Below are 26,078 nucleotides of genomic sequence, written 5' to 3' on the forward strand. Positions count from 1 at the left end.
ACTTTGGATATGTACACAAATCATAACCACTGATATCAACATCATCAGATCCTTAGACATCAGACCTGTGGGTAGGTTCCAGTACTGTAGTAGTTTAAGCCTCAGCCCTGTTCAGAAGTCAGCAGGCGCCCCAGATAAAGAGCCTTCATTATTAATGTTTTAATCAGTTTAATTCTGAGGGGAGTATCTCCTTCTCTGAGACACAGCCTCTCTGAGCGAATCGAATTTGTGGGTCTGGGAAACAGTGGCTGGAGGTTAATTTAATTTCCACAGCCACTCTTATCTTGCCTCTGCTTATTGTTCCTACACCACTGACTGACTGACTGACGGACTGTCTTGACCCATCCAGGACTACAACATAACCACCAAAACATCCAAATCAACCGCTGTGGCCTCCAATCTACATTCTGACAACGTTAAGACAACGTTTTGACCATCAACCTATCCAGCCCCCAGAGCAGAGTGCTGAAACAGGAGAGCATCAGAGAGTACGCCAGCCAGCCCATTAGAGCACACAACCCACATGTCTGCTCGTTAGAGTAAACATGAGTTCACGCCAATTAAACAGGTACAAAAATACAACAAACCATAAACAGTCATTAAAACATGGCTAAAATAACGTCCATGGATTTAAAAAGACATTGCAGCTGAATAACCATTTACACACTCTCAGGAACGTTAATTCCATGTTACTCTTATGGAAATGAATTACACCTATTGGAAGTCTTACTGAAGTTAAACAAAAGCCCCATTCAGACCTCACACCAGTGGTTCCTTGCTAAAGAACATGTTTATCATCATTGCTGCTGCAGTTCTTAACCTTCCAGCCTTGTGGTAAAACATGTGCAGCGCCGCGTATTTGTCATTTCCTGTAGCACTCAGCCTTGACTCCTAAGCCATGCTCGAACATGAATGCCAACACTTTCCTACGGCTGCATAGTGCTGCAGTGGAAGAGGGTCTAGAGAGCTGAGACAGTAGAAAAGACTAATAGAGAGAAGTCTGAATGAGGAGTCCATGTGGCAGACTGGAGAGAAAAGACAGGAAGACTAATACTGGGAGGATCTTTGGGTTACTGCAATTTAACCCAACAGACTAAAGAAGGAAAAAACACAAATATATACATGCAAACAAACACACACACACACACACACACACACACACACACACACACACACACACACACACACACACACACACACACACACACACACACACACACACACACACACACACACACACACACACACACACACACACACAGATACTGTGCATCCACATTTAAACTGGAGATATCACAGGCACAAAGCCTGACACTGTGAGATATGATGAAGTCAAACACACTTGGACAGAGAATGAGCCAGAGGTAGAGTCAAATTGACCTGCACTGACTGAATATTTGATGACAACATCAAAGTGAAGCACAAATCCCTGAATCATCAGAAATACAGCAGGACTCCAAAAAAGTATTCCAATCTGACACTAATGCAGTGTGAGCGCTGAGCTGGGTGGAGGAAGAAGCTACACTGTGCAACCAGGGAGAGGAACAAAGAGACACACAACCACTCACACTGGCCAGTCATCAAAGAAACATGTCAAAACTGACACCGTCTCAAGACATACCAGCACAACAAAACTAGAATATGACAACAAAGCAAAAAATGTGACAACGAACAACTTCAGCTAGAATGTAGAACTACCGAGCATCTAAAGCCCTTCATGTAACAAACAGAACCAAGAACAGTGGTATGACGGAATGCTAGAACACTCATTTAAGACAACCAGCACCAACATACAGTAACCAATACAAATTAAAGCCTAGTATGTCATCTGGAGAGGTGACAGATTGTGAGACTACTTCTGTTATGCCATGCACGACCTGTCTGTCATTTGATAGGTAAAAAAATGACGCACCTCTGGACAGACTTGCAATGAAGCGTCGGGCATGCTCAGTCTCCGTACAAACCCACTTCCACCCGTGAAGAAGCGCTCGGAACCCCAGGTGCCGCTGATGGGCCGGCCTGTGTTGTAGAACATGAAGGTGTCGCTTCCTGAGGTGGCCGTCAGGCAGGTCTTGTAGCAGTAGGTCTTGGTCATGGAGCCATTCCCACGCACCTCAATGTAGTGAGGCTCCACTTTGAGGTCTCTCCGCAGCGCCACATTGTTATTGGGTTGTCCCCCACCTCCACCACCAGAACCACCTACTGTGCTGCTGCTCCCGCCATCAGGGGGGGTCTTCTGGGACACACAGCAGGGGGAGCAGGAACCAGGCTGGGTGCAGTAGGCATGGCAGCGCACGATGGCCAGCACCACCACGGTCACCAGGAACACAAAGGTGGTGGCGCTCAGGGCCACGATCAGGTAGAGGGTCACGTTGGAGAAGAGCAGGGTGCTGTGGGGCCGGATGACCCTCTTGGGGTCAGGGGTCACCTTGGGTGGCACCTCCATGACGGCCACATTGACAGTGGCGGTGGAGGAGAGAGGCGGCTGGCCGTGGTCTCTCACCAGTACAGTCAGGCTGAAGGAGGTGGAGTTGTCCTCCAGGACCCTGCGCGTGGTGCGGATCTCCCCTGTGTGTTCATGCACCTTGAACAGGTCCAAGTCTGTGGACTGATCCAACACATAGATCAGCCAGGCGTTGGGACCCGCGTCTGCGTCGTACGCCACCACCTTGGTCACCAGGACGCCAGCCTCAGCGTTCTTCAGCACTGTCTCTATAGAGCGTGTGCCGTTGCCTGGGGGTTTGACGATCTCAGGAATGTGGTCGTTCTGGTCCATGATGTAGATGTAGACAGTGGCCACCCGGCTGAGGGGTGGGATGCCCCCGTCCTGAGCTTTGACCTGGAAGTGGAATTCCCTGAGTGACTCGTAGTCAAAGGCGCGCAGGGCGTATGCCTCTCCCGTGTCGGCCTTCACAGAGACATAGGAGGTGACGGGGATACCGTGGTTGTTGTCATTGAGGACGGTGTAGGTGATGCGTGCGTTCTCGTTGACATCGGAGTCCTGGGCCTTCACGGTGCACAGCGAGGCCCCGGGGGCATTGTTCTCAGTCACATAGACTGTGTAAGAGGTCTGCTCGAAGCGCGGCGGGTTGTCATTCACATCAGCCACATCCACCTGTATTGTCTTCTGGGAGGAGAGGGGTGGGGTGCCGCCGTCAGTGGCGCTAAGGGTGACATTGTACGCAGCGGTGGTCTCACGATCCAGGAAGGCGGAGGTGACCAGGGTGTAGTAGTTTCTGAAGGACTTGATCTTGAAGGGCAGGCCCAGCGGTATCTCCAGGTTCACCTGTTTGTTGGCACCAGAGTCCCGGTCTGTGACACTGATCAGGGCCACCACGGTGTCAGCCCGGGCATCCTCCCTCACTGGGCTGGAGAGAGAGGACAGGACTATCTCTGGGACGTTGTCATTCACATCCACCACCTCCACCACCACCTTACAGTGAGCTGCCACAGCACCAGGGCCTTTATCCATGGCCTGGATGTACATCTCATAAGAGTTGGTTTCTTCGTAGTCCACAATGCTCCTCACTCTGATCTCTCCCGTGTTGCTGTCCATGCTGAACATCTGTCTGACTCTCTCAGGAGTGTAGCTGCTGAAAGAGTAATACACCTCCCCATTGGTACCCTCGTCATGGTCTGTGGCATTCAATTTGATGACCAGTGTGTCTTTTGGTGAGTTTTCTAACAATTTGACTTTGTACACTGAGCTGTCAAATACAGGAACGTTGTCATTGGTGTCCAGGACTCGCACATTAATTAGAGCTGAACCGGTTTTTGCTGGTGTTCCGCCATCTGCAGCAGTCAGAATGAATTGGTGGTAAGGCGCCAGCTCACGGTCAAGGGGCTTTTTGAGCACGAGCTCAATGCTCTTGCTGTTGAGAGAGGGCTTGTTGGAATCAAGTGCGAAGTGTTCGTTTGGGCTGAGTCGATACAGACGAACGGAATTGGATCCCACATCCGGATCCACGGCGTTCTCAATGGGGAAACGAGACCCTGGTAAAGCCGATTCTGCAATTTCCAATTGATACTCGTCACTAGGGAACTGCGGCGCATTGTCATTCGCATCCACAATCTCCACCTCGACATTGTGCACCTCGGATGGGTTTTCAACAAGCACCTCTAAATGTATAAGACAGGTGCTGCTCAAATCACACAGCGTCTCTCTGTCGATTCGTTCATTGACTAGTAATTTCCCATTTTGGGGATTGACATCCACATACCGTTTTCCACTGCTGGTTACCTTTATCTTTCGATTGGAGAGCTTTCGGATATCCAACCCCAAGTCCTGCACAAGATCCCCCACCTCCGCTCCATTTTCTAATTCCTCCTGAATAGAGTACAGTAGTTGTCCAAGTGAAAGGCCACACAATAAGAAAAATACAACAAACGAAAGAGCCACATTGTTTCCTATACAGCTACATATCCCCATAACAGCCATTGCAAGCTCATGGGATCCGCAGACGGATTAAATACTGCTTTCCGCCTTTTTAGCTTGCAATACCTCGCCTCGCACCACCGCATTAAAATGGGCTAATTCGTTCCCCGTTAGGTGCAGGAGGAACGGCACATCCATTCCGTCATCTGTTTGAGTGAATACTTCTCTAATGCATCCATGTTTCTTTTGTCCGTGCTGCCTTTTTCTCTCTCCTCTGCACGCGGCTGACGGGTGTATTTCCATGCCACTGGTGCTCGGTATCGCCCTCTCTCTCTCTCTCTCTCTCTCTCTCTCTCTCTCTCTCTCTCTCCTCTTCCCCAATGGTGCAACCGCCCCCTCCCCATCCATTTATCCCCGTCTCTCTCTCAATCCACTGCTTAATGTGATGGTGTCGGGACAGAGCGTCGGGGGGAGGGGCCGTGTGCTTAAAGACCGCTGGCTGGATGGATTTCAGCACCTTAAGAAAAGGAACAGCGACTGGATACAACCCCACCAAATCCGTCGCCTTAGATTGGTTTTATTTACAGCCATTTACCGTGTGTTTGTGCCATTGTATTGTGTAACTACTGCAATACATCACTCGTTTAAATGGAGATGGAAAACCTACACAGCTGTATGGTTGAAAATGAAATGATTCATGTGGTTGCTCATAATACAGGCTTACCCCACCAATTACTCCCGAGACCCTTTTTATCATTATACCAAATGTGCAATTACCCCATGCTGCGAAGCAAAACCCCGCAGTCAAATTTTACAACAGGTATCTCAAACGAGGCACGTTCTGGGGACTGTAATTGCCTGACCTCCTTTGTTTGAATTGAAACAGCTGCATGGCGGCTTCCACTAAAGCGGCTCTCATATTAGCTCTCGACTCTGCTATCGCGCACCCTACACCTCCACATTTTGGCAGGGAACGCAACCGAAGCAGATTACGCGCATCGCCCTGACATCCACAACCTTCTCTAACACAAGGATCGCTGCTGTCAGTGCTCGACCCCAGAGTGTCAGCTCAAATAATCCCATCTAAAATGCCCGAGGTGTCTCCAATAAGCCCGACTTCTTCCCCTCTGTTTCACCACTGTGCACGCAGTACTATGCAACCCCTACTTTTCTTCATCATCATCCTAATTACCAGCACCATCACTTTTACCATCACCATAACCATCTTCATCATGCACATCATCATCTTCATGATGCGCACCCACATTATCATGGTCTTCATCAGCATGATTGTCATCATCCTCATCATTGTCAACATGTAACAGCTTTGACAAGAGACAGTTCGTGTAATTCTGGCGAGCACGCCCGAGGCACGCTCTCTGTGCATCCATCAACAAAACTGGAGCAAATTCATCTGACACTCTGAAACTGATGACATAAACTACAGTCTATTCAGAGTGATGATTGAGTCCTGCACACATGAGTTGGCGAAGGGGGAACTTGTGGTAGACCTATGCCTTTTAACGGACACTTTAAAACGTCTTGTCTTTAAAACATCTCTACATGTTATAATACTGGCCGAATTCACTGTAATGATATGGCGTTAAATGCAATATCTTCCTTTCTCATTGGGCAAACTAACATAAAGTAAATATACTGTAATTTTGGGACTTCTCAGTAAATATTTTTACGGTTGGTAAATGGCCAAACACAAACCTGGTCCTTAAGGACAAACAGAATACATAGACCTTATCAACAACTTACACAATACAGATATTATTTTTCTACAGAGAAGTAAGAAGCTTCTCTCTGTGGTTAAAATCAGGAGATGACCAGACTTCAAGAGGGATGGTGTCGTAAAGGTCATGTATTTGCTGAGAGACACTTTGGGCGCTGACATCAGCTAAATAAATTCAGGTGACGCAATACATCACAACTTAGTGCTTCCGTTAATGACTCTGAGCGGTGAGCGGTGAAGTCAATTTGTATCAATAGCTTCGCTGTATCTAACAGGCCGTTGAACGGCTTGCTTGTGTTTCCCACTTTGTGAGCTTATAAGGTCAACAAAAGGCACCGTTTGAAAGGCACTGTTTACCTGACTTTTGATGATGCAATGTGTGTGTGCATGCGTGCTCGAGAGAAAGAGAGAGACAGGTTTGAAAGCCCATTATCTACCACACGGACCTGTCAATCTAAACCTAGGTGGGTCTATGCATTAGCAAAAACAGATCATTCGCAGAGAATCAGAGGATCTTGCGACATGGGTGAGTTATTCCGGCAGCAGGCAGGGGATTGCAGACCACTGATTCACTGTGCAGCCATATCCGTAGTCCTCTCTCCACATGCCAGGGAAACCCCACATCCTAATGACTCTGTCTGACCAAGACACCCTGCCCTCATCACAAGAAGAGGAAACGAGACATCTGAGCTGAACTCGCAAAGGAATACTGGGTGGAAAGGTTACATAGACAAATCTAACATAGCCAATCAATTCTAGAGATGCTGTTGCTGTACACCAGCTATGTACCCTTCCAAATCATGCCATGTTACCTTGTTGGATACTGAAAATGGGAAAATAACATCTGGAATGGCTCCACTGAGAAAATGTGCATAGTTTCCCAGCCTTACACTCACAAAGAAGGGTTTTCCTGCTGCGGACTCTGATTGAAATATCTCAGCCTCACTCTGTAAATATACAATAAACCCTTCCTAGTGACTCAGGTCCTGAACACATCTTTGTTCTAATATCCTGGGCCCTCATTTATAAACGTTGCCATTTTAAACAACATTTCTGAAAAGACCGTGCACGCACAAAAATATTTATAAACTTGGCGCACTTCGTACATACGCACATTAACCGTTATAAATCAGACCTTTTGTAAAATTGTGAACGTGTGAACGAACATGATAACTTCGGCTGAATAACGCCCATTATGGTGACAATAACGTCCTGATTTGCTGTATAGTTTGGAAGTATTGAAATTAGGCCAAGACAGTATCTAAAGGAAATTGCAATCGTGAACTTGATCAAATGTCGTTGGAGGTGTTGGCCGAATGTTTTCTTGTGACTTGCTGTATCTGACCTTTTCTGAAAGACAAAAACAATTGCAAATTGTTGTGGACCTGGAAATAGGTCGTTGAATTCAAACGTTTTGCATTTACTTTTCCCCGAACCTGAATATGCTGTGGTGCCTATCATTAAACTATAAGCTTCGGATCAGATCGCATAGAGCAACATACTTTAAATAGCGTAGATATTTACTGCAGTCTGTGAAGTGGGTCCAATTAAATGAGAGATGGGACAAATGGTAGCCTATCCTCACTTTTTATTGATTTTATTTTTGTGTATTTTATTTGTATTATTATTATTATGCCCCCCCCCCCCCCCCCCCCCATGCAGTAGCTACATGGCAAGAATAAAGTCATTTGATATGTTGATATTCACTACATCTGGATAGATAGTACTTTAAACATTATACATCGTGTTTTCAATAAAAAAAATATTACGGAACATGAGCTTTTAAAACCACCCCTCAGCTACTCTCAGTCCATCAACCTATTTCCATAGACCACCCTCGTATGATTTCCATCTACCATATGTTTTCAACGTTTGCGGGAGGATAAGCACATTCTCACGTCAAGTTCAGTCTTTATAAATGCTTATATTTGCTGGAAACTGGCACACGCATGTTTTGGGGCATATTTTGTGTATACACAACGTTTATAAATGAGACCCGGGTCCTGCTTCTCATCAACAGGAGCAGGAAGCTATCTGACGCAGACAGAGCGATAAGGTGAGAGGCAAAGAGAGTGACATGGACAGATGGGTAGAAAGACAGAAAACAATTGTACACAGATAGACAGTGTGTGAGAGAGATATGGAAATTGTGAGTAAAAGAGATGCTGTAGGTACTGCTATAAACATGCATCTTGCCTTCAGCAACTTCCAAAAATCAACATACAAAAAGTTGATACAAACCTAGCAAGGGGTTGTCTTTGCATCCCAGAACTATGCCTCTTGAATAGTTCAAAATGATTCTGTGCAAAGACAAGTTTAAAATAAAATACTTTGTATGAGCCAGTATTAGAGAGCGAAAGAAAGTGAGAAAGAGAAAGATAGGGAGAGAGAGAGAGAGAGAGAGGGAGGGAGAGAAAGAGAGAGAGAGAGAGAGGGAGAGGGAGGGAGAGAAAGAGAGGGGGAGAGAGAGCGATGCAATGCATGCAGGGCAGAATTAGGCCAATATCCACTAATAATAAAAACTCAAAAAAGAGCAATTAAGTTTTGGAAACATCTAAAATACAGTGACCCCCTCTCATATCACTACCAAGCCCTGCAATGCCAAGAGCTGAGCAAAGAAAAGAGTCCCCTCATCCAGCTGGTCCTGGGGCTGAGTTCACAAACCTGTTCTACTAACACACTGAAGCCTCAGGGCCAGAACATCCAATCAATCGGGATAAACTAAATTACAACACAGTCAAAAACAAAACGACATTGCTTATTGGGAAACACAAGCACAAACACAAAGTAAAATGCAGTGCTATCTGGCCCTAAATAGACAGTACACTGTGGCTAAATATTTGACCATGGTTACTGATCAAAACCTTAGAAAAACCTTGACAAAGTACAGGCTCAGTGAGCACAGCCTTGCCATTGAGAAGGGTAGACACAGGAAAAACTGGCTCCCTGTAGAGGAAAGGCTGTGCAACCACTGCACAACAGCAGAACCTGAGACGGAGCTGCATTTCCTGACAAAATGTAAAAAATATAAAACAATTAGAGAGTGTTATTTCCCCAAATTTGAAACCCTTATTCAAGGTAAAGACCTCTCTGATGAGAGTAGGCTACCAGTCCTGTTGGGGGAGGACGCAGAGAGCTGTGGGTTGGGAGCGCACTACATTGCTGCCTGCCATAAATTGAGGGACAGTGTCTGACAAACCAATCAAGGGAGGGAGGGAGGGAGGGAGGGAGGGAGGGAGGGAGGGAGGGAGGGAGGGAGGGAGGGAGGGAGGGAGGGAGGGAGGGAGGGAGGGAGGGAGGGAGGGAGGGAGTTGGGCTAGTATGGGAGACCCAGTTCCAGTCCTTATCTTTATCATGTGTTTTATTTTGATAACTTGTGCAATGTTTTAGGGTTAATGTGTTATTTCTGTTTACTATCAATTGCTTTACACCATTAGATGGTTCCTCTCTTGTCAATAAAGCTTATTTCAATTTGGACAAGAGAGCGACATAAAGATTAGTACAGGGGAGGACACACAACAGTAAGCAGGAGGAGAGGGGTCTGTCTAAGTGGAAAAAAGGCTGATGGCACCACTCCACTCCCCTTCATGTTGACACAACATAATGATGACCTCTGAACCCTAGACAGTGGTGCATTCTCTTTGGCATCTGACCTCACACCCAACGCAGACGGGACACCGTTGTTCAGACATGTCCTCCATCTTTCTCTGAGGATCCTTGTTTGAGCTCCTCTCCTGACCTCCTCGCTTATGTAAGTGTGCTGGATTTCAGCTGAGGTGCACTCAATTGAGAGAGCAGACAGACAGCCCCCACCACAGCACAGCAGAACAGCGCCCTCGGCAAGGGCAACTGCGGACACACAGCCAGCCGCAGGCTCCACTGCAACAGGGACACTCAAGACAAACCCTCTCTTTCTAACTGCACTCAAAACGGCATCTCCCTCTCTCTACTCCTCCCTTTATCAGACACCATCCCCTCACTCGTTCCAATTATTTATCCATCTATCTCTCTTTCCCTCCTCTCTTGTTCTCAAGCTGCGACCGGAGACTGCTGTTGCCTCCAGCTGAAGCTTTTGAGCACAGAAACAGCATGACTAGATGTGACAGTGGGTGCCCTCTAGTGTCCATGACTCACTGCAGTATTGTATGAGTTCCCAACATTGTGCACATTTCATAGTGCCTGCTGATGTCTGCCTTGTCCATCCCAACACCTCAATATGTTAGAGGAGCAAGTCAGGTCTATTCATTTCTAAGTCTGTGTCATGATATACTGTATCTACATTAAGCAGGTGACAATTGACATGAAGCTTAGCCATCAACTACACCCTAACCCAGGCTCCAATGGCTTGAGAGATTGGTTTGTCTAAGTACAATAACCTGAACAGTACAAAACTAGCTGGTGGTGGACTTTATACAAGGAGATCAATCCTGGCATTCACAGAATATGAGGCAGCAGGTGAATGTAACTGTTGAATTTCAGAAACTTGCATCATGTCATCTCCAAGGTCAATTAGATGTGTATGACATAGTAATGGAAACCAGGAAGGCTTGAGTCAGAGAATGACTGCTAATTTGTGTCTGTGTCTCTGTGCCAATGCACAAACATTTCTACTGTACATCCTACCACACCCTGTTTCAGTCCTGGAGCCCTGAGCTATGAATGATAACCCCAACTCTCCTCCCATTGAACTCTGATCCAGTACCAGAGCTGTTGGAGCGGGCTGATGACCTCACAGCCCTCCTTTGTGCATTCTGGTGTAATCAGAAGGCTCTGGGCGATGGCTGATGACCTCACTGCCCTCCTCTGTGCATTCTGGTGTAATCAGACGGCTCTGGGTGATGACTGATGACCTCACAGCTCCTCCTCATCAGCTGCAGCCAGAGTATCCTCTCTCTGCTCTGACTCACTGATCCAAATGGGTCAAGCATCTCTCTCAAACGCTCACACTGAAACTGTGACTAATCATATCACACTGAGCATGGGAAGCCATAACAATTCCTAGAGAAACACTATTTTTCCACACAAGACGAGTCGCCTTAGCCTATCATTTTAATGTTTTCCTTTTCTTCATTTTACCTTTATTTTACTAGGCAAGTCAGTTAAGAACAAATTCTTATTTACAGTGACGACCTACACCGGCCAAACCTGGACGACGCTGGGCCAATTGTGCGCCGCCCTACGGGACTCCCAATCATGTCTGGTTGTGATACAGCCTGGAATCGAACCAGGGTGTCTGTAGTGACGCCTCAAGCACTAAGATGCAGTGCCTTAGACCGCTGCACCACCCGGGAGCCCTTATAATGTGAATGAGTGAGAAATTCCTGACTTATACACTACCGTTCAAAGTTTGGGGTCACTTAGAACTTTCCTTGTTTTTGAAAGAAAAGCTTTTTTCTTGTCCATTTAAAATAACATCAAATTCATCAGCAATACATTGTAGACATTGTTAATGTTGTAAATCACTATTGTAGTTGCAAACGGCTGATTTTTTATGGAATATCTACATAGGCGTACAGAGGCCCATTATCAGCAACGATCACTCCTGTGTTCCAATGGCACGTTGTGTTAGCTAATCCAAGTGATCATTTTAAAAGCCTAATTGATCATTAGAAAACCCTTTTGCAATTATGTTAGCACAGCTGAAAACGGTTGTTCTGATTGAAGAAGCAACAAAACTGGCCTTCTTTAGACTAGCTGAGTATCTGGAGCATCAGCATTTGTGGGTTCGATTACAGACTCAAAATGGCCAGAAACAAAGAACTTTCTTCTGAAACGCATCAGTCTATTCTTGTTCTGAGAAATGAAGGCTATTCCATGTAAGAAATTGCCAAGAAACTGAAGATCTCGTACAACGCTGTGTACTACTCCCTTCACAGTACAGCGCAAACTGGCTCTAAACAGAATAGAAAGAGGAGTGGGAGGCCCCGGTGCACAACTGAGCAAGAGGACAAGTACAAAATGTGCTTTCCTTTCAAAAACAAGGACATTTCTATGTGACCCCAAACTTTTGAACGGTAGTGTATGTCTGTGGGTGAGAATCCTCTGTCATGTTATTTTGTCAACAGTTACTGTTATATCGTGATTGAGAGACAGTGAGTGGGTGCACTGTACCCTCAATATTGTGAGTCAACAATACAAAGAACAAAATAAATGTTCCTCTGTGAGGTCCTTGACACACTGACTGATTTCCCTTTGTGATGTTATCTTTAAGGTAAAGAGAACATCACATCACATACAAAACAATTACCTCTACAAATCATGTCAAGCACTGATGGTTTCTAATGGATACATCTCTTGGCTGAGTAAGACAGGTCAAATAGGAGCCTCCTACAGACTCTGCCAGAGAAAACTCCCATCATCCCACCTTCCACTACCACCAGTACACAAACAGAGGGCGCCAGTGAACAGCTTGTGCTAGCAGGCTCACACAAATCTCAGCTTGGCTTGGTCTGCCACCTGCAGCCCTCAGCAGAAACATACCAACCAAGCCATTCAGAGACGGACTGATAGAAAGACTAGATTATTATAGCCTGGGCAGCTATAGCCATGCATAAGAAATAACATACTGTACATCTTAGAGAAGACAAGGACATGATTATTTTATTTTACTTGGCCTTTATTTAACAAGGCAAGTCAGTTAAGAACAAATTCTTACTTACAATGACGGCCTACCAGAAGGCATAAGGCCTCCTGCGGGGACGGGGGTCTGGGATTGAAAACAATAAATATATATGTCGGCTGGAGGTAATGGCTGGAGCGGAATAGGTGGAATGGTAGTAAATACATCAAACCCATGCGTTTGATGCTACTCCATTTGCTCTGTTCCACCCATTATTATGAGCTGTCCTCCACTCAGCAGCCTCCACTGGTGTGCAGGTTGTCTGATCTGATCTGTAGTGATGTTATGCTCTTGGTTTTGGTCCGTGACCTTTGACCTTTGGATGTGATACGAGTAATAGATGTGGGTTGACTAATGATGGTTGTATAGTGACAGATAGACGGCTACGGATTATCATTTTAGATGTACCTTAAAATGAACATTTAGATTGGCCAAACAGCATGTTCTCCTACCGCACAGTATGAGATTGGGTGGATTATATTTGTTATAATGAAGTAGACTGTGATTGTGAATTTGAGAGCTTCACTGTTCATGACTGTGCAGTTATTTAAAGCCAGAGTAGTGTGTTACACTGCTGAGGCCAGGTAAGAGGCATGCCGCTGCCTCCAAACTGGCCCTGCTGAACAATGAAGAGACGAAGGAATGATAGAAGAGGTGACATTTGTGAATCATCTGTCCAAACAATACACAGGGAATGTAGCACGCAGAGGGGAGAGAAGACAAAAAGAGAGAGAGAAGATAGGGAAAAAGGAAGAAAATGAAGTAGGGAAAGACACAATACAACAGGGTGTGGGATGAGAAAAGAGAGAGGGAGACCTGCATGTGACGGTGTGTGTGAGCCGAGGCCACACCTTTTCCCCAGGATTAGCCCTAGCTCTGGCTTCAGTGGTGCAGTGGAGAAACATGGAGCAGAATATTACTGGCAGGCATCCTGCACAGCCTGCAAGCAAATGTGTGTGTGTGACTCTGCATATTACATCACACACCCTCGTTATTGCCGTTCTCAGCATAAATTAAACGCAGATGTTCCCAAATATATGAGTCTATTAATATGAATGTACAATTCTTCCTGAATTCCATTAGGCGTTTGGAGCAGGCTTGCTTAAGGTACAAACAAAAGAAAAAGATATGAAAGGACATCCTGTCGCTCCTATTCTCTTTTCCGTCCCCTCTCCTCTGTCTTTGCTGCACTGCAGGGAATTGTTCATCTCTCTTCCTGAGACATCCCTACAGCACTACTAACTATAGGCAGGCAAAGTTAAGAAACTCAGTATTACTGGGACGCTATCGGAACAACAGTGTTTGAATATGGCTTATAACGCAGTATTAGTAATTGGCCCTGTGGAGTCCCAGAGAACCAGTATTCTGACTCCCAGAGTAGTGTTATCTATCAACAGCTCAGAGAGTGGACTGGGGAAATGGAATCACACGATAATGCTGTACCATACACTTTCAGCTAAGACAGGATAAAAGGTACAACATTAAAAATTAAACTACATACACAGCCCCTTTATGAGATATGTCATCTCAGTGTGACACACACGTAATCTGTAAAACAAACAAGTGAAAAACAGTCCTTAATCAGAATCCTTATCCCAGCCACCCAACATAGAGGTGGGCTCTATGTAATTTCCTGCTCTCAGGGAGTAGGTGATTAAACAGGAGCATAACGAGAATCAATCCCCTCAACTGGTTCAGTCTGCCTCTAAAAGCACTTACAAAGAGTTTGAGAAAATATTATTAAGGATTAGTATACCACACTTTTCATGAGAGCCTGCTGTAATATGGTGATACAAGACACTCTGCCATCTGTGAAAATGGCAGAGAGAAAAGAAAGAAAGCAAATGTGAGAGAGTGAGAGAGCATGTGAAAGAGAGAGAGAGAAAGAGAGAGAGAGAGAGAGAGAGAGAGAGAGAGAGAGAGAGAGAAAGAGAGAGAGAGAGAGAGAGAGAGAGAGAGAGAGAGAGAGAGAGAGAGAGAGAGAGAGAGAGAGAGAGAGAGAGAGAGAGACAGAGAGAGAGACAGAGAGAGAGAGACAGAGAGAGAGACAGAGAGAGAGAGACAGAGAGAGGGGAGCAGGGCTCTAGCCCAGACGTGTCTCCCTGAAGTTGTGGTATCGCTCTCAGTGCAGCAGTGAGCGTGAATCCTCCTGCCTTCCACACATAATGCAGGTGGGATTGCTCCAGGGCTCCGGCCGGAGGACCCAGGAGCCTCTAATCCATGTATCTGCCTCTGCCAGATGGGCCAGGCGGAACCACAGGCTTGACCCATTTACAGCTGGACTCATCCATGTCCTCTGTCAAGGACTCATGCACAACTGACCCGTGGGACGGCATTACAGAAACATGCTATCATTTCCTATCCTCAGTGAGAACCACAACACACAGTCAGAGTTGAGCTCCGAGGCACAGTGGCATAAAATATACGCAATGCAGTCGCTGGACAAACACTGCAGGATGTACGGGCCGAATGCGTGAGATATGCTGAAGTGATGCATTGATGTCAATGGGAGGTGTACATGTACGTTTGAGATACACAAGCATCAGATGTTATGCAATGAGAGCCAAAATGATCTCTGCCCAGAGAGACTGTGGAGAAATGGCTACACAAGCTGTGACGGACACAGACCAAACACAGAGAGTGCAAAGAAAGGTTAACATGATAGCATGGAGGTTAACTTGTGAGTTAAACAGGCAGGCAGGACCGTCTGTGACCGTCTCTACGCACAGGCCCATCCACAGGGGCCATGCACAGAGACAGATAATGGGCACGTGAGAGCATAGCAATGATTCTATGATGATTAACCTACATGATTAACTGACCCACTGACATTGAGATTATACTATACTTTAGATGAACAGGTTAATAACAATAAAAACCCTACATTCATATTAATCCTAATTACACTAGTTAAATGTGAGATTCCAATTGAAGCTGTTCGACAGATATGTGTAAAGAGTATCACTAGCATAATGAGCCTCAGCGAACCACAGTCTTTCACCACCCTAGTTCATAATACCCCAGCTAAAGAAATGACACACATCAGAGCTCATTGGAGATCAATGGGAGTGTGAGGTTATGATGTTTTTCCCATTTATCTGGAACTGAACTGATTAAAGTTCATTTCAGTGAAGTTGTGTAACATATAATCTCCAATATCATCTTAAAGCCTATATAAATGTTGCAAGTATGGAAAGGCTGAGCTTTTGATGATCTGTGTTTGAGGAACATCAGTAAACCAGAAGGGCGAGGAACGCGGATGTGTGGCTCGGTGGTGTTGAAATAGGACAATACACGACTTCAGTGTATACTGTATGTCGCTGTCCACTCCGGTGGTGCTGAAATAGGCCTATGCTATAGAGTTGAAAGTGTGCCTTCGTGCTTCAGAAAACAAAGGAAAGGAAGGGTCCGCAGCAACATCAACGGGAAAAAATTATGAGAATGGCTTATCAAGAAAAAGTTCCAAAAAGTCTAATTTGAGGTTAAAAAAAGAGTTGGAGCACTCGACAAAAAAAGGCAGAGATTAATTGATTTTTGTTCATTTTAATCAATTGTACAGGACACGAAAAGATGACTGACGTTTCGACCTGTACTGTACCTCAGGGCCACGTTCAGTATCCAAACGTTGTTGAATGTTGTAGATAGAAATCCCATGAATAGAGCCAACATGATTCCTTGTTCTTTACATCGGAGAGGCATCTTTGTTGTACATTACATATTTCCATTTGAATGTTGCAAAATGTTGGGTCATACTGAACGCAAAGCAGTACTGATGCTGCTTTCCACACCAGTGGTGCTGAAATAGGCCTATATTTTACCACAGTACAGATGCTGCTTTCCACACATGTGGTGCTGAAATAGGCATGCAGTACTGATGCTGTTTTCCACTGTCGTGGTGCTGAAGCACGGATTCTGCTGTCCAGCTCGGTGGCTCTGGGATAGGCCTATACTCGACTTCCGTAGGCTACAGACGCTACGTTTGAGGAAGCAGCATTCGCTGTTGTGAAATTTGACTTCAATTCACAATTGAAGAAAATGTCAATGTCAATTGATCATCCAACAATAACATTTTGATAAAACCCAAAGCCATGAACAGTGAATTAATAAAACAGAGTAACAGACCCAGTACAACTTGTGAATAGTAAAAAAGGCTCACGTTTATCTAAACTCAATGACAAAAAAAAGCATTATGAAAAGTTATCCTTACCTTCTCTGTGTTAGGGAGAGTTCGCGTCCTCTGACAAGTGTCCCCTCCATTAATACTGACCAGCTCACCATCAGCAGGTGGAAACGGCGCTGGTGTGTCGGAGCTAAAACACACGTCATACTGCTGGGTAGATTTGGAGTAAGACCAGCTCCCGTCAGGGTGCGTGGTGATCATTGGGACGCTGTACCTGCTGAAACTGCCGTCTGACCTGTGGCATTTTACAGCTATTAAACTGATGAGGATCAGTATAAATATCACTGATACTGACACAATGGCGATGAGCAGATACAGATTTAAATCTGAGAAACTCTCCTCCTTCACAGACAGCTGTCTGAAAGTTGTTTGCGTGTCACCTGTACTTTCAACGACCACAACATCAATAGACACAGTGGCAGACAGGGAAGGTTCTCCACAATCAGACACCAGAATGATCAACAGGTGAGTTTTTAAGTCATTGTCACTCATTCGTCTCTTAGTCCGTATTTCTCCATTGCTGGTTCCTATTCTGAAGAGATTGGTCCCCTTTGGTTCAGAGATGTGATAAGAAAGCAGCGCATGATATCCAGAGTCGGCGTCTACAGCCCTGATCTTGGCCACAAAGTATCCTGCTTCAGCAGAATAGGGAATGTTCTCAGAATTAACGGCGCCGTGGTCAGAATATGGCGGGAGAATCACAGGACTGTTGTCATTCTCATCCAGGATAAAAACGTTGACAGTGACGTTGCTGCTTAGTGGAGGAACACCAGAGTCTGTGGCCTGAACGTGGAACTCAAACGTTTTAAACTCCTCGTAGTTAAATGACTGCAAGCTGTATAGTTCACCAGTTAGATAATTTAAGTTTACAAACGAAAATAAATGTGCGTCATTGCGTCCCGATAGTGCGTAAGTAAGTTTAGAGTTTTCATCGATGTCAGGGTCATTCGCTGTCACGCTGCCAACACGAACCCCCACTGGACTGTTCTCCTTGATATACACGTTCATTATGGGCTCTGGAAAGCTTGGCGCGTTGTCATTCACATCAGAAATGTGTACAGTAATAACACTAGTGCTGGAGAGAGGTGAGGTCCCCTCATCTGTGGCTTTAATAGTTACATTATAAAGAGATGCACTCTCTCTGTCCAGAGGCCCGTCTACAACTAAAGAGTAATAGTTTTTATAAGACGACTGTAATTTAAAAGGAACATCTCCGATTACTTCGGACTTGATGAGTCCATTTTTCCCACCGTCTTTGTCACGGACATTTATTGACGCAACAACTGTTCCTTTCTTAGCATTCTCCTTCAATGCGACAGGGGGTGACGTCACTATTATCTCTGGGGAATTGTCATTCACATCAAGTATTTCAATTATGACTTTGCAATAGGCACTCCTTCGTGGATTACCTTTGTCTTTTGCTTGTACACGGATTTCAAACGCGGGGTTTTCCTCGTGATCCAAACGCCCTTTAACTGTTAATTCACCAGTATGCTGGTTGAGTTGAAAGACATGTTGTGGGCCCATTTCTCCTTTCCCAGTGAATGAGTATTCGATTTCACCGTTCACCCCCTCGTCTAAGTCTGTTGCGTTTAAAGTTAGAATTAAAGTTCCAAATGCAGCATTTTCTGACACCTGCACTTTATAGAGAGGTTTGGAGAAAATCGGAGTATTATCGTTGGCATCTATTACGTGAATTACTATCTGTTGAGTTCCGGATCGTGGAGGTTTTCCTCCATCAACAGCAGTCAGTACAAGCTTTATCACATCCTGTTTCTCTCGGTCTAAAGCTTTCTGTAGTATTAACTCAGAAGACACACTCTGCTCGCTGCCGCTTTGTACATCTAGAGAGAAGTGTTCGTTTAGACTCAGTTTGTAGGTTTTCACAGAGTTACTTCCAACATCCGAATCACTGGCGAACGGTAAAGGAAATCTGTCCCCTGGAAAGGCGGATTCAGTCATATTGACAACATGAATGCGCTCCGCAAACGATGGCGGGTTGTCATTTATGTCCACAACGTTTACTTCAATACGATGGATATGCATAGGATTATTCAATATCGCCTCAACATCAATGGAGCATTTAACTGACTTTGAGCAGACGGCTTCCCGGTCAATTCTCTCATAGACAAAAAGATTACCTGTCTTCACGTCGACATCAAAATACCTCCTTTCGGATCCCGTTACAATGTGAATCTTTCTCGAAACCAGTTCTCTCAAATTTAGATTTAGGTCTTTAGCGATATTTCCAACAAATGTGCCTTTACCTGCTTCCTCTGAGACGGAATACACGAACTGTCCAGAACACAATCCCCATGAACAAAGCAGCAGAAGATATTCTATCCAAACACGTCTTCTGTGGTCACACAGGCCCATCGCTGTACAAGTAATGCTTTTTGCAACAATACTCAAAGGGAAAAAATGAACATAGCCTAATGCTGGCTCTGCTAGTCCGTGCTAGTACAACCAAAGTGATTCGGACAAACTATATTTTCCCTCTCCTGTCAAAACAAACCACTGGTTTCAACTCGATTCCTTTTTTAGTATTCACTAGAGGAGGAGTCCAGCATTATTCCTCCTATTAATAATTGTCATGGTCAACAGCGACATCCTGTGTTTTCTGTATGTATAGGATACAGCATAAATACTATTGACAAAACGAGTCTGCTATGTGTCAATTACACCACCGTGACTCTTAACAAACCAATTCGGCCAAATCTACCTTTTAAAGAGTACTATTTCAAGTAAAAGGATAAAACCATAACAAGAACGCATCTTCGAACTATAAAAAAGCTGGGATGGTCATGCGTAATTACGCATGAGTATCCAAAACGATTAAGAGTTCTGCGACATTGCAAACATGACCAAGTACATAATGTAGAGTGAGAGACTTGCTAGCACATGACATTATTGGACGAATGGCTTACGAAACTACCCCTGGCAGTAATGAGACTGCTGATAATAATTTACATAAATGATGCAACTGCATTTGCATGTATATACTGGTTGTTACTTCTACAATAAACAACACCAACAACTATACTATTTTGACAGGTTAAAAAAGAACACGGAACAACCGTAATTTAGTAAACATGTTAGTATGAATGAGTCTGACAAAAACCAAAGCAATTAATCGTATGTCGCAGTTCATAGAGCAGAATTGAAACGCTAAACACCTCAGCATTTAAAGCTGGATTTGACCTAACCTAAACATACCCAAGTTGTACTCTCTCGTCAAGTTAGAAGGGATTCAAATTAAGAAGAATGTGTAGAATATACATGCAAAATGATAACAATTTGTCAGTAAAAAAAAATACATCTAAACTCAATGACAAAAGAAAAATCTTATGAAAAGTTGTCCTTACCTTCTCACTGTTTGGCATAGTTTGTCCTTCGAAAAGTATCTCTTCCATTAATACTGGCCACATCTGCCCACATCCGCATCCTCAGTCACTGGGAGAAAAATCGCTCTCCCGCAGCAGCGTTTTCGTAAACATTTAATGCCAGTGAATTTACCAAGAAAGAAGGTTCATTATCATTTATATCCAGTATTTCAACGTGAAAAATGTTCAGATGATTGTGCGTAATGGCCTGCACTTCAGATTGTTCTCACACAGCTCCTCGCGGTCGATTCTCTCATTCACAAATAGGACGCCAGTGTTTAGGTTCACAACATAATACAATCTGAAACATATGGGACTCAAGTTCCTGAAAATTGAGGTTGAGGTCCTTGGCTATATTCCCAACAACGGTTCTCTTGTTCACCTCATCTGAGACAGAATAGACAAAGAAGCAGCAGAATCCGAATCCAACAATATCCACAATGCACGGAAAGGCCCATGCATAGGCCTTCTGTGAGTTGATTACAGTAGATTCATAATATTGCTAACATCGCGTTGTATAAGACAAATCGCTAGTATACCACGGTTGTTTCTACACACATGCCTATCTAAAGTGGATCCCCTGACTCTACCTTCAGCAGTGGGAGTTAGGGGAGGAATTGAGCCCCACATAGTTGTCAGCTGAATATACGGTCTACAGCGACACCAGGTGCTCTTACTGCGCTCTTAGAAAATAACACAGCCGTATCTGAGTTATTCACGATGTTAGAATCTAACATGAGGGGTGTCTACACAACAAACAAATAAACAAATAAGCAAATTGATCCAATGAACAACACTTTCTTCCAAAATGTATCTTCTCGCTTAGCCCAACGTGCCAAACAGCGAATGACCAGCATGGCTAGACATGCTATGGTGTACACAGACCAGTTTTTTATTTATTTAACAAGGAAGGGCTCATTGAGATTTGAAATCTCTTTTTCAAGAGCGTCCTGGCCAAGATAGGCAGCGCCAAGTCATTACACAATTATAGACAGACAACATGAAAAACTACAGGTAAACTAGTAAAAAAAACATAGAATTCACAGGAGTATAAGACAATCATAAAACAGTCAATTAAAAACATTGACAGCTTAAGGAATCAGCATCAAAATCCTTCATTAATAATTTAAAAAACCGAATCGGGACAAGTTCTTCCAGTTTAAAAGTATTTTATAAGGCCTTCCAAGCCGATGGTGCAGAGTACATGAAAGCCTTTTTTTTATTTTACCAAATTCAGTTCGGACATTTGGAACAGCTAGGAGGATAAAGTCCTGCGAACGAAGATAGTACCCACCACATTTATGAAGAATAAAAATGGCCAAATAAAATGGTGGTAACCCAAAATGGCTTTGTAAATACAAGTATACTGGTGACAGCCTACGAGTGACTAGAGAAGGCCAGCCAACCCTGCTATATAAATAGTTGCTTTTGCAGTTTAAAATAAATCTGAATGCTCCATTGTTGCTTCTACAATAAACAACTGAACTACTATATTTCGACAGGTTGGTATATGTATATAATAGAGGAGACTATTAATAACAATGCATCAATTTAATCGTGAAAACATGTAAGCAGGAATGAGACTGACACTAACCAAAGCAGCCGTATGTCGCTGTCCATTGTGCTGAACAGAGACGACGTAAAAATGGATTTAAATTCGTGCGATAGATTTTTTTTAACATATTTAAGAAAATATTTACAAAGTGCAAGCAACATAATAGTAATATTTCAGTGGGAAATAAACGACAACGCAATGAAAAAAAAGCCAAATGAATAGTTGCCCTTACCTTCTCTGTGTTAGGGAGAGTTCGCGTCCTCTGACAAGTGTCCCCTCCATTAATACTGACCAGCTCACCATCAGCAGGTGGAAACGGCGCTGGTGTGTCGGAGCTAAAACACACGTCATACTGCTGGGTAGATTTGGAGTAAGACCAGCTCCCGTCAGGGTGCGTGGTGATCATTGGGACGCTGTACCTGCTGAAACTGCCATCTGACCTGTGGCATTTTACAGCTATTAAACTGATGAGGATCAGTATAAATATCACTGATACTGACACAATGGCGATGAGCAGATACAGATTTAAATCTGAGAAACTCTTCTTCTTCACAGGCAGCTGTCTGAAAGTTGTTTGCATGTCACCTGTACTTTCAACGACCACAACATCAATAGACACAGTGGCAGACAGGGAAGGTTCTCCACAATCAGACACCAGAATGACCAACAGGTGAGTTTTTAAGTCATTGTCACTCATTCGTCTCTTAGTCCGTATTTCTCCATTGCTGGTTCCTATTCTGAAGAGATTGGTCCCCTTTGGTTCAGATATGTGATAAGAAAGCAGCGCATGATATCCAGAGTCGGCGTCTACAGCCCTGATCTTGGCCACAAAGTATCCTGCTTCAGCAGAATAGGGAATGTTCTCAGAATTAACGGCGCCGTGGTCAGAATATGGCGGGAGAATCACAGGACTGTTGTCATTCTCATCCAGGATAAAAAGGTTGACAGTGACGTTGCTGCTTAGTGGAGGAACACCAGAGTCTGTGGCCTGAACGTGGAACTGAAATGTTTTCACTTCTTCGAAATTAAATGACTGTATGCTATAAATCTCACCAGTTAATGAGTTTATGTTTATCATTGTAGACAAGGGTTTGCCATTATTGCCTTCTAAAAACGAATAAGACATCTGAGTGTTTTCATTCATGTCTGGATCATGGGCAGTCAAGCTGGCAATAAGCCCTCCAACGGGACTATTTTCCTTTAGATAAACATTAAATATAGGTTCTGAAAAGCGAGGCGCGTTGTCATTCACATCAGCGACGTAAACAGAAATGACACTGTTACTGGAGAGAGGTGGGATGCCTTCATCTGTAGCTATAACGGTCACATTGTACTGGGAAGTAGTCTCTCTATCTAGAGATCCATCTACCACTAACGAATAATAGTTCTTATACGAGGACAGCAATTTGAATGGAACAGAGTCTACTATTTTACAGTGTACTTTTCCATTTACACCCCCGTCTTTATCAGATACTGTTATTAGACCAACTGCTGTACCTGATTTTGCATCCTCTCTGACTGCATTCATCATTGAAGTTACTGAGATTTCTGGAGCATTGTCATTGACATCAATCACTTCTACCAAGACTTTACAATGCGTTGTGCGAGGACTAGCACTCCTGTCTTTGGCCTGTACATGCAGCTCAAACGCAGCATTCTCCTCGCGATCAATGGTTCCTTTAACTGTGATTTCACCAGTCACTTTGTTCATTTGAAATGCGTCCAATGTTTTTTCCTTTCCGTGGCTTATCAAAGAATAAACGATTTCCCCATTTACACCTGAGTCCACATCGGTTGCGTTCAGTTTTATTAAATGTGTGCCAATTGGTATGTTCTCTGCTATACGTACTTTGTACAATTGTTTGCTGAAGACTGGACTATTATCGTTCACATCTATCACATTCACTATTATCTGTAATGTCCCGGATCTGGCAGGTGTTCCTCCATCAACAGCAGTCAGTAACAACTGGATCACAGCCTGTTTCTCTCGGTCTAAAGCTTTCTGTAACACTAACTCAGCAGACACGCTCTGCTCGCCACCGCTCTGTACATCCAAAGAGAAATGTTCATTCGGGCTCAACTTGTATGTTTTCACTGTATTACTCCCTATATCAGCATCGTCAGCGCTAGGCAGGGGATATCTTTCGCCTTGAAATGTGGATTCGGTTATATTCAAAGTATGAACATTTATTGGGAATGAAGGTCCGTTATCATTTATATCTAACACATTGATCTCTAAACGATACATGTTGAGGGGGTTCTGTGCAATGATCTCCAGGTTTAGAGAACATTTCTCACTGGTCATACAGAGTTCCTCTCGGTCGATTTTTTCCTTCACAAACAGAGCCCCGGTCTTTAAATTCATATCAAAATACTTCTTGTTAGAGCCGGAAACAATCTGAAACATATGAGACTCCAGTTCCTGAACATTGAGATTGAGATCCTTGGATATATTCCCAACAACGGTTCCCTTGTTCACCTCCTCTGAGACAGAGTAGATCATCTGTCCAGAAGAAAAATCCCATACGCAAAGAAGCAGTACAACCGGAATCCAGCGATATCCACAATGCACGGAATGGCCCATCGTTAAATCCACTGTTCACCCGACGCTTCTACTGTTCTAAGAGCAGACATATATTTCAGAAAACAACCACATCTTATGCCGTCGCGGAAGGGCTGTCGTTTCAAATGGAATCTGACTGTGTGTTATTCTGACAAAAGCCTACACAACACTGATAGCCACAGAAGGAGGGTCCCTAGAACGAAATCAAGGTTTCATATCCACGGTCTACAGCGACACCCTGCGTTTTGCTTACTAAACGGCCATGACACTGCTCAATGAGGAAAAAAAACGTATTACCTATGCGTCATATGTTAGCCCGAAATAAAACAGTTTAATAGCAAATAAGTAAACCATATGTTTTGAAATAATATATAATCGTTTTCATCTAGTACGTTGACAATTGTTTATGTGGTCCCTGATCTCGGAGGCTTTCCTCCATCAATAGCAGTCAGTACGCGCTTGATCGCAGCATGTTTCTCTCAGTCTAACGTTTTCTGTAACACTAACTCTACTGATGGACCACGATCCGCCTCAGTACGCACGTCTAGTGTGAAAAGGGCATTTGGGGAGAGTTTATATGACTCGGTAGATTTGCTCCCTTACTCCTGCAGGCAGAGGACATTTAACTTCTGGTGCAGTTAGCCCAGCAATCCGAAAAGTCTGCGATTTCACATGAAAATGTGGTGCGTTGTCGTTCATGTCCAGTATAATTACTTCAACATTGTACATTCGTAAAGAATTAATAACAATAACCTCCAAGCTTTCAGTGCAAACAAGGTTGTTAAAGACAACGCTTGAAGAAACCCCCAGTGTTTAAATGTACTTCAAAATGTTTCTTAAATGTTCCCGTTTCTATCTGGATCCTGCGTGCCTCCAGTTCAGTCACTTTCAGATTTACACCCTTAGCCAAATTCCCAACAAATGTCCCCGGTTTTAACTCATCGGAAACGGAATAAGTAATTTGTTCAGACTAAGCACCCCGAATACAAAGCAACAGCCAAAATAGATTCCCAATCCAAACCCATTCACGGTTCTCGAATGCAGTCACTGTTAAGTAATCCTTTCAGAAAGGTAATCCGAACAGTGTGACGGAAAGAAAGAGAACCAAATGAAAACAATGGATGATGTTGCTATCCTAACGAGAAACATTAACCTCACCGTCTGCCACCTCATTACAATTTCACTGACAGTCGGTGTATAATAGGCTTTTTGCTAGTCCCTAGGTGGAGTTGAGTAAATTATCGTTTTGCTGGTAGACACTGACACGGTGTGGAGAATAACTTGAATGATAAAAAAGACCACAAGAGACCCGTAAACTGACTCCAGAGAAAAGAGCTGGCATAGGCTGCAGGAGGGCGGAATGAAAAGCGGTGAAACGTTTCGTGCAGTGGTGTTAGATTCTGATGTCCAACTAGACAAATGTCTGGCGGTTTTATCAGTAAAAAGTCAGTCGAAGAGAAAGGGGAAACAATATATGACTAATACAAATGAAGAACGCTCGCCCAAAAACGTTTTAAAATAAAGAAACCACGTGGAGTCTGATTTCAGCACCATGGAGAGCTCCCGTCCAACCGCCACTCTTTTTAGCGGACATCTACTCCCGTTCAGTTCCCACAGTTCGCCTGATACACAGTCAGGGTGGTTGTTAAGCCAGAACACAGGAGC

The 26,078-nt window shown here is 44.1% G+C and overlaps 2 protein-coding genes across 4 annotated transcripts in view; both read right to left on the bottom strand.

The window, feature by feature from the left end:
- LOC139537167 (protocadherin alpha-C2-like) overlaps positions 1 to 19,424 on the bottom strand; it is a 38,529-nt gene extending 19,105 nt beyond the window's left edge. The window contains exon 1 of one of the 3 annotated variants that reach the window (XM_071338176.1): positions 16,940 to 19,424. In XM_071338176.1, the coding sequence (XP_071194277.1) occupies positions 16,940 to 19,288 (2,349 nt within the window). In that variant the 5' untranslated portion in view covers positions 19,289 to 19,424. Of the gene's footprint in view, positions 1 to 1,912; positions 4,776 to 16,939 lie in introns of those variants that run through there. The other 2 variants (XM_071338175.1, XM_071338177.1) reach the window with 2 other exon arrangements.
- Positions 19,425 to 21,738: 2,314 nt separating this feature from the next.
- LOC139537168 (protocadherin alpha-2-like) lies at positions 21,739 to 25,217 on the bottom strand. Its single transcript, XM_071338178.1, has one exon. It carries the CDS (start codon positions 24,432 to 24,434, stop codon positions 21,885 to 21,887), a length of 2,550 nt encoding a protein of 849 aa, XP_071194279.1. The 5' UTR covers positions 24,435 to 25,217; the 3' UTR covers positions 21,739 to 21,884.
- Between the last annotated feature and the right edge of the window lie 861 nt (positions 25,218 to 26,078).

The sequence above is a fragment of the Salvelinus alpinus genome, chromosome 13, assembly GCF_045679555.1.
Source record: "Salvelinus alpinus chromosome 13, SLU_Salpinus.1, whole genome shotgun sequence".
NCBI lineage: Eukaryota > Metazoa > Chordata > Actinopteri > Salmoniformes > Salmonidae > Salvelinus > Salvelinus alpinus.

Coding starts and splice junctions, on each gene's coding strand:
- LOC139537168 (XM_071338178.1), bottom strand. CDS start 24,434: ATGGGCCATTCCGTGCATTGTGGATATCGCTGGATTCCGGTTGTACTG.